This window comes from Xyrauchen texanus, chromosome 15, assembly GCF_025860055.1.
Source record: "Xyrauchen texanus isolate HMW12.3.18 chromosome 15, RBS_HiC_50CHRs, whole genome shotgun sequence".
NCBI classification, from domain to species: Eukaryota; Metazoa; Chordata; class Actinopteri; order Cypriniformes; family Catostomidae; genus Xyrauchen; species Xyrauchen texanus.
Window position 1 is genome coordinate 8,675,394 of NC_068290.1, and position 12,803 is coordinate 8,688,196.

Sequence of the window (12,803 nt, forward strand, 5' to 3'; positions counted from 1 at the left end):
TACATAATGGACCCTTTTCACAATGATGCGTTTCTTTAACAACATAAATGTAGCAAACCTTTTTATATTTCCAAGTTTAAAAATATTTAGTGTTAATGTACAACATTTTACTTTGTATTTTATTACCCTTGAATTATTTATAAAATAATTTCATGTGACGAGTCTTCTGAGGGAGTGACAGAAAATGTGGTCTGTTTCTCTCTTCTTACTGCTGTTATCCAGCGCCATATATTTTTATCTTCTTTTGCAAAGCTGTGAAAGTGTTATCGTTGATTTTTTTTTCTTTCCTTTTGCTGTTGGAGCAAATGGGTAAGCAAAAATTTAATTCACCGTCATTCAAGTTTATCCAACTGACAACTTCCGCTTCGCGGCACACGGACGTGTGAAAAGGGTTCACTGGTGAGTGAAATGTAAACATTTACCAAATAATTTGCCAAATATATACATTTTAGTGGCATAGCACAACATTTCTTTGCAAATGCGAGCAATTTCCTCTCATTGTAGTGGAGGGTTGCGCATAGCTTACAAGATCGATCTTGGAATTAAATAATCGATATCAAGACCATTAAAATTAAGATCGCGATGCATCGGGAAATCGATATATTTACCCACCCCTAGCAAACATTTGTAACCGCTACAAGTTATTATACAAATCTAAAACAGGACACGGTATCACAGAAAGATGGCAACATTTCAACAGATTTGTAATGAGCAACATTGCAAACTGACAAATTCACACGACACTTTTTCCCAAATAAAAGCTCCACGTGAAGGTGAAGTAGGACTAAATAATAATAATAAAAAAATAATAATAAAAAAAATATATATATGTGTATATATATATATATATATATATATATATATATATATATATATATATATATATATATATATATATATATATATATATATATATATATATATATATATTATTGTGCAAATCAAATGTTATCCTCATAATAATTAATATAATACTAATAGTTCAGCATTATATTGTATTAAATGTATCTGGGCTCCAGGGCTGCCAGATTACCAGTCCAGCCCTGCTGGGCTCCAATAGTAAAGGAGTGAACTTGTACCCAAAAAGTTTTAGTAAAAAAAATATGTAGGTAAATATATATTTTTAATACTGTATTGTTGTTTTGGTGCATCTAAATGAAAATTATTAAATATTGTTCTTGTGTTAATTTACTGCAACAATGAAGAAAATATGCCTTCATTATTTAAATTTTTTTATTTCATGCATTAAACATTTTAAATCTACTTAAATTGCTGTTTGGTTGAAATTATGGTTCTATTCCTCTGATAAAAATAAATAAATAAATAAAATAATAAAAAAAATATATATAGCCTATATTATATATCATTTAATGCCATTTCTGAGCAAATACATAATTGTATAGCTATACTTTGAATGATGTAACAAATGTAACCAATAAGCTGAAAAATATCAAGATATGGTTTTTTGGCCATATCGCCCAGCCCTAGTGAAAAACCATATTTATTTTCACAATGTAAAAATTCTTATTCTTAATCAGAATCTTTGCCAAGTCTTAATATCTGATGCAGTTTTGCTTCTTGGGCAAATTTACCTTGATGTAAGGATGTTTAATGCATATTTTTGTTTCTCATAGTTCTCTTGTTTGTTCTATATATAAATCCCTCTTTTATTTGTATTTTACTCACATCAGTATTATGAGTGGGTCAGTTTGATAAAGTGTGGTGCAGTGATCTGTTACACAAGACCTGTATGTAGCTTTATTGATTGTGTTACTGTACAGCAATTTTATTGATTATCTGATTGTCCTTTGTCAAAACAAAGATGGAGACAGTAAGTAAACCTCAGGGTTTTCCTATGCGGATGAATATCCTTTTTCAACATCTCGTACTTTCTTACCTCCCCACCTTTCTCTAGACAGTGATAGACTTCAGACATCCTGATGGACGATCTGTGGTTGTGGTGCTGCCCGAGTGGAGTTTACTAGTGATGAAAGGAGAATGCTGCTATCTGTGGACCCACAGGTGAGAAAAAGGAAGATCTTTCTTTTAAAGTAAGCATCTATGTAATTGGCATATCTAATGAAGCAGACGTTTACGTATCATGGGTTCGATCATGTATAGCATGTATTTTTCTGAGCTCTTGATCATTTTTAGGTGAGCGTATCGACTCATGACTGTGTACCTGCTTGGCCGAATTAACAGAGGTGTTATATGCCCGTTGTATCTACTAACGTTTCGGGTTTCTGTTGATAATGCGTAGTTTCTTTTTTTCAAATATTTTTTAATATTTACATATTTACATCTCATTTGTTCTAATTCAATTGATCAATATCATATTTATATTCAATACTATTGTTAAAATTTACTTTTTATGTCAGTATAACGCCTCAGAAATTTGATGTTGTACCAGTATCAGAGGCTGGAGGGTCAGGCGTTATGACCTCTGACTTTAGTAATCTGACCCTGAGTCACTGAGAAACGAGGACACTGCTAACATTTAGCAAAATCCGTCATATACCTTGCAACTGTGGTGAGTGCATAAACTGTTTGACAAATTTCCATTTTTAAATGTCTTACTTCTAAAGAGCACTAGAAACAATATATCTATATAAATGCATAAACTACAATTGACATTATAGACACAATCACATAATGTCATGATGCATTGGTGTAAATAGGCTTTTGACAAAATAAGGTTGTCTGATGTATTAAAACATAGAAATCTTTTAAAAATCTAATTAAAAACACGTCAAGTTTGTAGAAATTCACAGTGAGTCACAATTTTTTTTTACTTCACACGCTGTTGTGTGTTTTCTGTTTGTTTGTTTTTGCTCACATGACAACAGAATGGCTACCTGCATTATGTTTACACCTAACTTTGATAGTGAACAAACCTTTTTCAAGTATTAATGTTTTAAAACGTTTTTCAAATATGAATGTTTTAAAACAAAAACCTTTTTTTTTTTTTTAAAGAAATAATATTGAGTTTATACGAAACTATTTTTTTTTTAGCCTTTTGTTTTTTTGAGAATTTTTGACTGTAAGCCTCAGAAAAAAATATCAGAATGATTAGCATGTTCATCATAGTAGAGGTGTATTCAAATAACTGTTTTGTGTGACTTGCATTTTCTATGTAATTTTGAATAACTTACTAGATCCGGACAAAATAAATTTGTCACATTTTTACCCATTTGTATAGATTTAGGAATGACATGCATCCATTATAAAACTCTGTTTATTTCCCTTTGTAGCTGATCCATCTGTATGTGATAGCCAGTGGCCACCCTCTCCACCCACAGTTCCTGTTGCTGAAGGTAATGCATGCCGTTTGGAGGTACAGTATGTTTATCAGGTCTATGAAGAAATGTCTTCACACTTCAGCAGCATGCAACACTTGTCGTGGCCCCAGGTTCGAGACTTCCTGCTGTTCCTGGCACCTGGTGCTTTTCTGGTGGATGTTGGATGTGGCAATGGCCCAGATGTGATTTCAATAGTAGCAGACTTTACCAGGAAGTGACCCACAGATTTGCTTTTAAAGCTGAACATTTCATGATTATCAATAACTATGAGGATTACCCACAACTTCACCTCTGAAGAATAGAAAACCACTTTGAATCGTTTTAATCTCTCTGTCTGTAGGTGGGCTGTGACCACAGTGCTAATCTGGTTCAGATCTGTGTTGAGCGAGGTTGTGAGCCATTTGTGTCGGATGCAATGTCTGTCCCAACAGTGCAGTGGCAGCTATGATGCCTGCATCTCCATTGATGTCATTCACCATTTCTCTACACAGGTGAACATACTCAGTGATTCAGAGGGATATGTTAAAAGTTTACAACACACAAAGTTTCCCCCTTATTACTTTTTCTGGGAAATTCAGAGGAACATCTTAGGTGGATTGTTAACCTCAGTCACCATAAACTTTGTTTTGAAAAAATTATGCAATGAAAGTGAATGTTGACTGAGGACAACAATCTGCCTAACATCGCAAAGGGGTGAATAAATGATGTCCAAATTTAAATTGTTTGTGAACTATCCCTTTAATTACGTTAGCTCGACAAAGCCAACATATTGTTATTCTACAGACATGTTTAGGGTTTTCCCAAAATCCCTAAACCAAGAACAAAGTGATAAATTGGAACTCCTCATACAGCTTTCTAGCTACATCTACCAAACATGGTACAGACCTTCACATTGTTCCAAATTAGAGTGCTATGTCTTGATCTGGCACCACCACAACGTTGAAGCTCCAAAAAGCATTTAAAGGCAGCTTAAATGTAATCTATTTGACTCCAGTGGTTACATTCATGTCTTCAAAAGCGATATGGTAGGTGTAGGTGTAAATCAAATCAATATTTAAGTCATTTTTTTACTCTAAGTCTACATTTCACCAGCCCTAATATGCACATTCACAAGAGGAACGAGTTCTTCAGTTTTTTTGGTGATTCACTTTCTTTGAGCATATCACCACCTACTGGGCAGAGAGGAGAAAAGGGAAAAAGGGAGGGATATTGGAAAGGAAAAGAATAAATAAAAAATATTTGCACAACCGCCCAACAGCAGGTGGCTATATGCACAAGGAATGCAAATTGCCAAAAATAAAAGAAGACCTCTTGTGAATGTGCATAGGAAGGGCTGGTTAAAGTGTAAATTATATAGTAAAAAAGGACTGAAATATTGACCTGTTTCTCACCCTCACCTGTCATATCGCTTCTGAAGATATGGATTTGACCACTGGAGTCATTTGAGTTACTTTTATGCTGCCTTTATGTGCTTTTTGGAGCCTCATGGTTCTGGTCCTAGATCTTGAGGACCTACAGAGCTGAAATATACTTCTAAAAATCAGAATTTTTGTTCTGATGGCATGAGGTTGAGTAAATGATGAGAGAGTTTTCATTTTTGTGTGAACTATCCCTTTAACCTTAAGACAAGTCTTTGTCAAGCCAACATCAAAGTTTGTATCTAGTGAAGTCATGATGCATGTTTAAATCTGTACATGATATGTATTGTTCTTAGGAAAGAAGACAGTCTGCTATGAAAAGCTGGTCAGGTTATTACTGAAAGTGGGAAGAAGCGCTCTTATCTACGTTTGGGCCATGGAACAGGAATACAATCAGAAATTGAAATATCTAAAAGAAAACAAGCAGCAAACTAGCCTGAACAAAGATCAGGAACATAGAACTGATGAAAATAACCTCAACCAACAGGAGGAGAATGTTGGAAAAATGAGTTCAGACGTGACACGTTTAGCGGACAGTTCTGACAATGCGACACAACCCAGAATACACATACATGCTAACCACACAGCTTACCTTTCCCAAGATCTTCTAGTGCCATGGCACTTAAAAGGTAATAAGAACAAGAACATGGGAGATGCATGTGAAAGTACAGAAGGCCCAGTGGAAATTGTTTCCTAGATTTGTATTTATTTTGATTTTTTTTAAGTAAACCCCACTCCAAAAAATTTTCAGTGTGTATTAACAAATGGTCCAATAAAACTCTTTAGAAAATATATGTATATAAGCTCATATACGTGTTTTGGCCTAAAGGGTTTGCAAAAACGACAACAAAAACAATGTTTTTGTAAGACGTGGGGAACAAAGACATAATTTGCTCAGTTTATCTGTTTGTGAATGTTTTAAAAGTAGCTTTCAACTGTAATTCACTGTGTTTTGAAAAGCCACTAGAGGGCATCAGATCTAAATTTTTAAAAGAGTTAAAGGTACCGCTATGAACTTTCACCTTCTGTGAGTGTGATGACGAACTTCCTGCATGTGTTAAAACATTTTGATAACCTAGGTTGACCTGTTGGCCCATTTGATTAATATATGATTTACATTTCTATTTGGCCCTGCGTGTATTTTGCGAATGCGATTTGTACAATTCAACTGTGAAACTGGATGAAGAAAGAGGTGAAAGTGTCAAAGCTTAAAAATTGTTGAATGTTAAAGCCTGTGTTTAAAGGTTATTAACGAACTATGACTATGTTTGTTATGATTGTCTCAAATGGAGGGCCTTGTCATTTTTAACATTGGCTCATGACCCATTTTGACCATTTTAAAATGTAATAAGTGTTGTGTTGAGGAAACAGAGAGTGTAAGATCTGCAAAACGTTATCAGACAGTTTCACATTCACTGCACGACCCCACCTTATAAATGTGAACAGAAGGGGCACCTCAGTATTTGATGCCTAAATATGTCTTCTACGTGGTTATCAACCTTTTTGACCCCAAGACCCCACATATTTTATATATATAAAGATATATATATTATAAGATATTTCACTTTATAATAATACTCCATCATTAATAAGTAATTATGCAGGAAAAATTAGTAGTACTACAATAACACTATAGTTACTACTATTAACTAATATGGAAACATGATTAACCAAACATAATCATTCACATTTTAGACACATGTTTTGATTATTAATTAATTAGTAGTTATTTTAAATTAAGCTGTATTTAGTTGATAGTCCTCAATGAGGAAAATCAGATTCAGTAATTACTGATTACTTAACAGTGAACTACTCTGTCATCAGTTCACTATTACTTACTGATTGCTTAATCATGATTCCATATTAGTTAATAGTAAGTCGCTTTGGATAAAAGTGTCTGCCAAATGAATAAATGTAATAGTAGTAACTAAAGTGTTAATGTAGTACTACTCATTAATCCGGCATTCATTCCTGCATAGTTACCTATTAATGACGGACCATTATTAAAAAGTGTTACCGATATTTCCTTAAAACTTGTGATTGCAGAAATGTCTAGAACTGTATATTCTTCGTGATTTAGCATTTTTTAGCATTTTCAGTGAGTTGAATTATAATAATTATATTAACATTATAATAATTATCATATTTTAAATAATTTTAAGAGATCTTGAGGCCCCCCTGGACGTGTGCTGAGGCCCCCTAGTGGGTCCCAACCCCTTGGTTGAGAACTACTGTGCCATGCAACAGACTAAATCCAAAGTGATGCTTTCATCAACTCTGTTTAGTGATGATTTCAATTATTTGATGATCTCTGCGGAATACTCTAAAATATGTGGCTCTTGATTTGTGAGATACATTTTATGAAATTGGCTTGGCGATGTTACTGAAGCAGTGATTTTACACATTTATCCCTTTAGTTCTGGCTTAAGAGGCCCACACTTTGCACCAAGCTATGCTAATATTTTTATATTAACATAACATCTCAAGTATTTGAAATAAGCTAAGTTATTTGGACATGAAAACGCAACTTGATACCGTATTTTACCTAACATTGCCGTATTCTAAATGATATTTTATCCAAAGATAATGCTAATTTATTTTTTTAAGGAAAAAAAAAAGAAAAAGAAAAAAGTTCCATTAACTGTCGCAGATTGGCACAGTAAACAGCTTCACGAGATCACTGCCTCGACATTGTTCATTTGCTTTGACTTCAAGCAATTTATGCCATTCTAACAGCCGAGAATACAAGCCAGAGAGCCACTTAAACGTGAGTCCTTTTATTTGTTGTTTCCGTACGAATATCGTTAATTTTCCTACACAGGCAAATCGCGCTAACAGCCGCTGGGTGCAGCCCGTTGTCAGGTTTGTTTAAGCGGCCATTTTGTGAACACTGCACGCACACTGAAGCGAGCGGTAGCGCGCTCTGCAGCGGGAACGCGCTTCAACCGTACAGACCCTCACTAGCGACAAGCAGCCGCGGAGCCGATCCGAGATTAACTGGCAGTGAGTGGGGTCCCTGGCGAATGGACATCGCTAATTTTAGCGGTGCGACGGAGAAACCCCGGTTTTAAGTTCACCCGTTTTTCTTTCGTTTCTCGTTTTTGTTCATTTAATCACTCAATTATTCTCACCCCTTCACCCCTCGCTGCTGCTGCTGCAACACCACCGCGAGCAAGCCGCTACTACAACTGCCGCTGCTGGGCGATGTGAACGAGGTTAGCCTGAGCGTTAGCCGCCGAAACCCACATACTACCACCACCGCTACTACTTGATTTAAAGCGACTTTTTCTGGAAGGAGGAGAAGGGAGATACCACGTAAAGGCGGTGTATCGGCTGTCACGGTCCTGCTCATCGGACTGAAGGTTAGCCACGCCGGGGGTTTGCAAACGTTCCTGTCGCGCTCTTTTTCTGGGGACTGTAACTGAAAAAGACCAACGTGCTGAATAGGGATTGTAGAGCAACGACAAGACGATCCTGTGTGCTTCGTCTTTTTTCCCTTTTTTTTTTTTTTTTTTGAGGAGGCGATATCAGCAACCCGTCCGTCCGAAGGGGTGGCGGTTCGGGGGAGGGGGGGTCGTTTTGCCGGTTTTTCGGTCCGCCCCGGTACCTGTGTGGCGGAGGTTCGGACGGTAGAAGGGGAATACTGGTAATGGCTGCGTCGGGAAGCTGGACACGAAGCTGAGGTAAGAGGACAGCGGGTTTCTTCAAACATATTAACTAGTATTTTTCACCCGAGTTTATACTGTTATAAGACACCGTGTTCCCTTGCGAAGATGTCCGATGCGCAGGCCGTTCAGTGCCGGGGCTCTGGGCAGGGGAATGGGGAGGGAGTAGGGGCATATTCGGCTTCTTACTTAATGTAAACTGGGTCAGATGCAAAAGACCACTGGCAGGTATTTAAACGTTATCCTGCTCTGCCATCCATCCATACAGCAGCAGCTCAGCTCATCATGGTTTGTCAGTGGATGTGATTCAGAATGATTAAAATCATGCAATAGATTTAGCCTGATCTGGCTTGGACATTTAGGTTCTAGGTAATGGAAAACAGCTTATTCTATCACATCAGGAAAAATGAGCATCAGTCAAAACCAATGCATGACATTTTGAATCGGGTTGCAGGCGTTTGCAACCATGCACCCATGTTCGATTATGGATTATGAGACTTTCAATGCATCCTTTGATTATCGCTTTTCATTATTTAGATTGATGAGTCACCTTCGTTTAAGACGCCCAGTTGTCATTTAATGGTTAAGAAAGAAAAAAATACCACAGCATCACTTCGGCCACAATTACATTAATGCAAAACTGCGGTGTTGCATGGGATGCAAATCTTCTGAGCAGAATGTCGAAATTTGACTGCTATTTTGTCGCTTTTGCACCATATTTGTTCATATATTCACTGTTTGGATGCTAGGATGTGCAACTTGATTTACAAACGGGCATATTTAGCATATTACACAAATGCGACTTTATTCTAAGGGTGTCTATAAAGGGTGACGTTACATTTTTCTTCTTAATGTTCATATGTGCTTGGGGGGGTGGGGGTTAATATGGGCGATTCATATTACTGTCCACCTCTAGAATACATTTGAATGTGGCACATATACCCAGGTGTCTTATTTGGCCCAATATTTGTGCAGTCGAAGCCCTGGTTAACTACATCTGGCCATGCCTACATCCCTCATCTCCATAGCGTTTTCTGCAAGGCTTCTGCTGTGGTGCTGAAGTAGCAATGCCGGTTCAAAATGGACTCACTTCTGCTTCTTCCTTTTTTTTTCTTTTTTTTTTGCATGTCGCTATCTCGACCAGCCTTCTTTCTGCATCAACAGACATTGTCACCTTTAGGAATGGTAAAAGCATACCTATTTCATGGATTCATGCTTTTGCTACAGATGTCGATTTTTCAGAACAGAAGTGGGTGGATTTCAATTTTAGGTGAAAGATTGGATGCAAAACTACTTGGTCATTCTTTCCATCCATTTTCTTTGGAATATTTAGTCAGAAGAGAATGCATTATTACTTATTTGAGAGAAATGGCCTTTTGGTTGCTATGTGGGAGCTCTTAAAATCTTTTCTTCTTCATCTTCGAACCCCCACCCCAACCCCCCAATTTTTGTGTGTTGGTGCATTTAATGCATTTACAAACATCTGCCTCAACCATACATTTGTCTACTAACCCAGGCTTTCATTTAGTTTCGACCCCCTTTTATCAGATTTATTTGTATGTATGAGAAGCTCTGTTTTGGATTTCTTTTGGTGTCTGTGGCCGAGTGGCACACGGCTGTGAAAAGACTAACTAACTTCATTGTAAAAAATCTTGGTATAACTGTAAACATCTAGTGAGGATATATTAAAGGAGGTTTCTTTGCCGGGAATGGTTAGATTAAAGAGTTGTTTCTATATTCCATTCAAAGAGTTTGCCACTGCATTTACATGTTATATTGGGTATTTTGTGCGGTTTTGGAAGGAAATTTCATGCAGTAGTACTCCTATGCAAGTTTCACAATATTTCCTCAATTGGCAGTCATAAGAATTGAAAAGATTGTAGTTTACATATTGTCTAATGCGTTTGACTGAATCAAAATGCGTATTCTGTCTGTATTCGACTATTCTGCGATTTATTGCAACGATTATTCATTAGCTCCTAACCGATTATTCAGCTTGTGCCCAACTTAAACATAATTATCATGTATTAAACATACTTACAAACAATAAAGAGGACAAAATCATCTTTTAAAAATATAATTCACTGAATTAAAGGGGGAAAAAAAAAAGAAGTTTTATTTCAATTTTTAATTCAGTAAAGATATTCACTGCAAAAAATCCTTTTGTTATCAAGAGTTTTTGTCTTGTTTTTCATTTAAAATAGTCTAAAAATCGGACTCTACCCTCCCTAGCAACCTGGACCATTTGGATGCTTAGGAGATGTGGCTGGAGTCCCTCAGTACACCCTGGATTCGAACTTGCATCTCCAGGGGTGGTAGTCAGCGTCAATACTTGCTGAGCTACCCAGGCCCCCGGATATTTGTGTTTTTTATATTATTTTCAACATTCTCCGATAACAATTTTTTCTTCTGCAGTATAGCTGCTAAAGTAAATGTATGTTGTTTTAAAGGAGTTTTAGATATTTATATTGGAAAACAAGCCAAAACATATCAAAAGTGTATTTTGCTAAGTAAGTTACTGTGAGGCACTTACAATGGAAGTGAATGGGACCAATTTTTGGAGGGGTTAAAGGCAGAAATGTGAAGCTAATAATTTAATAAATTTATAACATGAATACTTCTGTTCAAACTTTTTGTATTATTTGAGCTGTAAAGTTGTTTTAATTAAAAAAGGTTTGTTGACATTACATAATCAAGGCAATGAAGTTATCAAATTGGATATAACTTTACACAGAAACGTTTAGTAAGTGATTTTATCACACTAGATAAAATCACTTACTAAATTAGGTGGCATATACACATTGTATATGTCTTGTGACTATACTTTAGAAACAGTGAGTATTTAATGTTTATGGACAGGCCTCATTCACTTCTATAGTAAATGCCTTTTTTAAAGAAAAGTCAACATTTTTTTTGGTGGTGATCAATATTATGCCACAAATGCTGTCGAGTGAGCTTAACTTGTATTGAACCCAGAATATTCCTTTAATATTCTGTCTCTCATGTCCTCATTGCTTGCAGCTGACATAAACTAAACTGGGATGGACACAAGCTTGTTAGTCTTTTTAGAGACCACCTGAGGCAGTATTCCCCATTCATCTCACAACATACTCCTAAATTTGACAGCTCTGGAAGGGGAGGACACGAACACTTACAAGTACATCGTTTTTGTACTGTCACTTTTTTGCATTCTGGCTTACTTGATGTAAAGCATAAGCTACATTTGGAAGGCCTTACTGTGTGCACTCATGATGAAAGCAAGATTGAAAAACTTTTAGAAAGAATATATCTCTATAAATGTGCATGATATACCCTCAAGTTTCACCATAGCCGACCTCCCTATCCCACCCATTCACCCATCACACTATTTCTATCTGTCTATCCTTGTGTGACTCTGCCCTTACTCTGTCAGGACAAATCCTTTCACTCATCAGATGGAGATGGCATGTAGCCTAACACATTGATTTGGATGTGGCTCTTAACAAGCTTTTCCTCCAAAGCATGGTGCGTGTGTGGGGCCAACATGTGGCTCTATGGATGATAACGGAACTGAATTAATCCATAAGGAAGTATGTTCTTCATCAATAGGTTGTCCAGGCTATTAAAGTGTCAAATTTCATTCAAACCAACATGAACAGTAAACATTTTGTGTTCAGCATCGTCCAAACTGACAGCTTAGAAAGGGGTTTTGGTGAGCAGTGTCTAGATTTGTGATTGAGTTAGTTCAATTGAGGACATTCACAAGAGCATAATTCATTTAAATATAAAATTGAGGCATTGGGAAACTGCATTGGGAAATGACAGCCTTTATCTTAAACGTCAATTGCGCTGGGATCATAGTTGTCTGAACTGTAGTCATTCCCGATCATTTTCTGCACACACACACAAAAAAAGCCTAACTCATGCACAATTAATACTCAAAACATATTCTCTGACTTGTTATGGTGTTTACGGTGCACAGTTAGGGTTGTTATGATACCACAATTTTAGTTGTTGTTATCAGTACATTCACAATTCTCGATACCAATTTCGATCACACAGCAAAAATGGATATGCTATTTAACACACTTTTTAGCCAATTTAAAAAGTTAAATATCAATGTAAATAAATTAAAACAACAGCATGTTTCCTTCCTGTGTTTCTCAATTATGTAAACATTGCTTCAAGTTAAATTAGTGAGGCACTTACAATGGAAGTGAATGGGGCCAATATTTGGAGGGTTTAAAGGGAGAAATGTGAAGTTTATAATTTTATACACTGCTGTCCAAAAGTTTGGAATAATGTACAGATTTTGCTGTTTTGGAAGGAAATTGGTACTTTAATTCACCAAAGTGGCATTCAACTGATCACAAAGTATAGTCAGGACATTACTGATGTAAAAAACAGCACAATCACTATTTGAAAAAGTTATATTTTATCAA

At 36.3% G+C, this 12,803-nt stretch overlaps 2 protein-coding genes across 2 annotated transcripts in view; both read left to right on the plus strand.

Annotated features, from left to right (window-relative positions):
- Positions 1–354: 354 nt before the first annotated feature.
- On the plus strand, positions 355–5,414 carry alkbh8 (alkB homolog 8, tRNA methyltransferase; the record flags this gene model as incomplete). Its single annotated transcript, XM_052144318.1, is given in 8 exon segments — positions 355–399; positions 1,916–2,022; positions 2,379–2,530; positions 3,252–3,493; positions 3,640–3,735; positions 3,737–3,790; positions 4,416–4,421; positions 5,019–5,414. Coding segments are annotated over 8 exon segments (1,098 nt in total), but the record flags the coding sequence as incomplete, so codon positions are not given.
- Positions 5,415–7,678: 2,264 nt separating this feature from the next.
- dyrk1b (dual-specificity tyrosine-(Y)-phosphorylation regulated kinase 1B) overlaps positions 7,679–12,803 on the plus strand; it is a 68,746-nt gene continuing 63,621 nt past the window's right edge. Inside the window, exon 1 of the mRNA XM_052144061.1 lies at positions 7,679–8,400. The gene's annotated coding sequence lies outside the window, so the exon portion shown is untranslated. The remainder of the gene's footprint in view (positions 8,401–12,803) is intronic.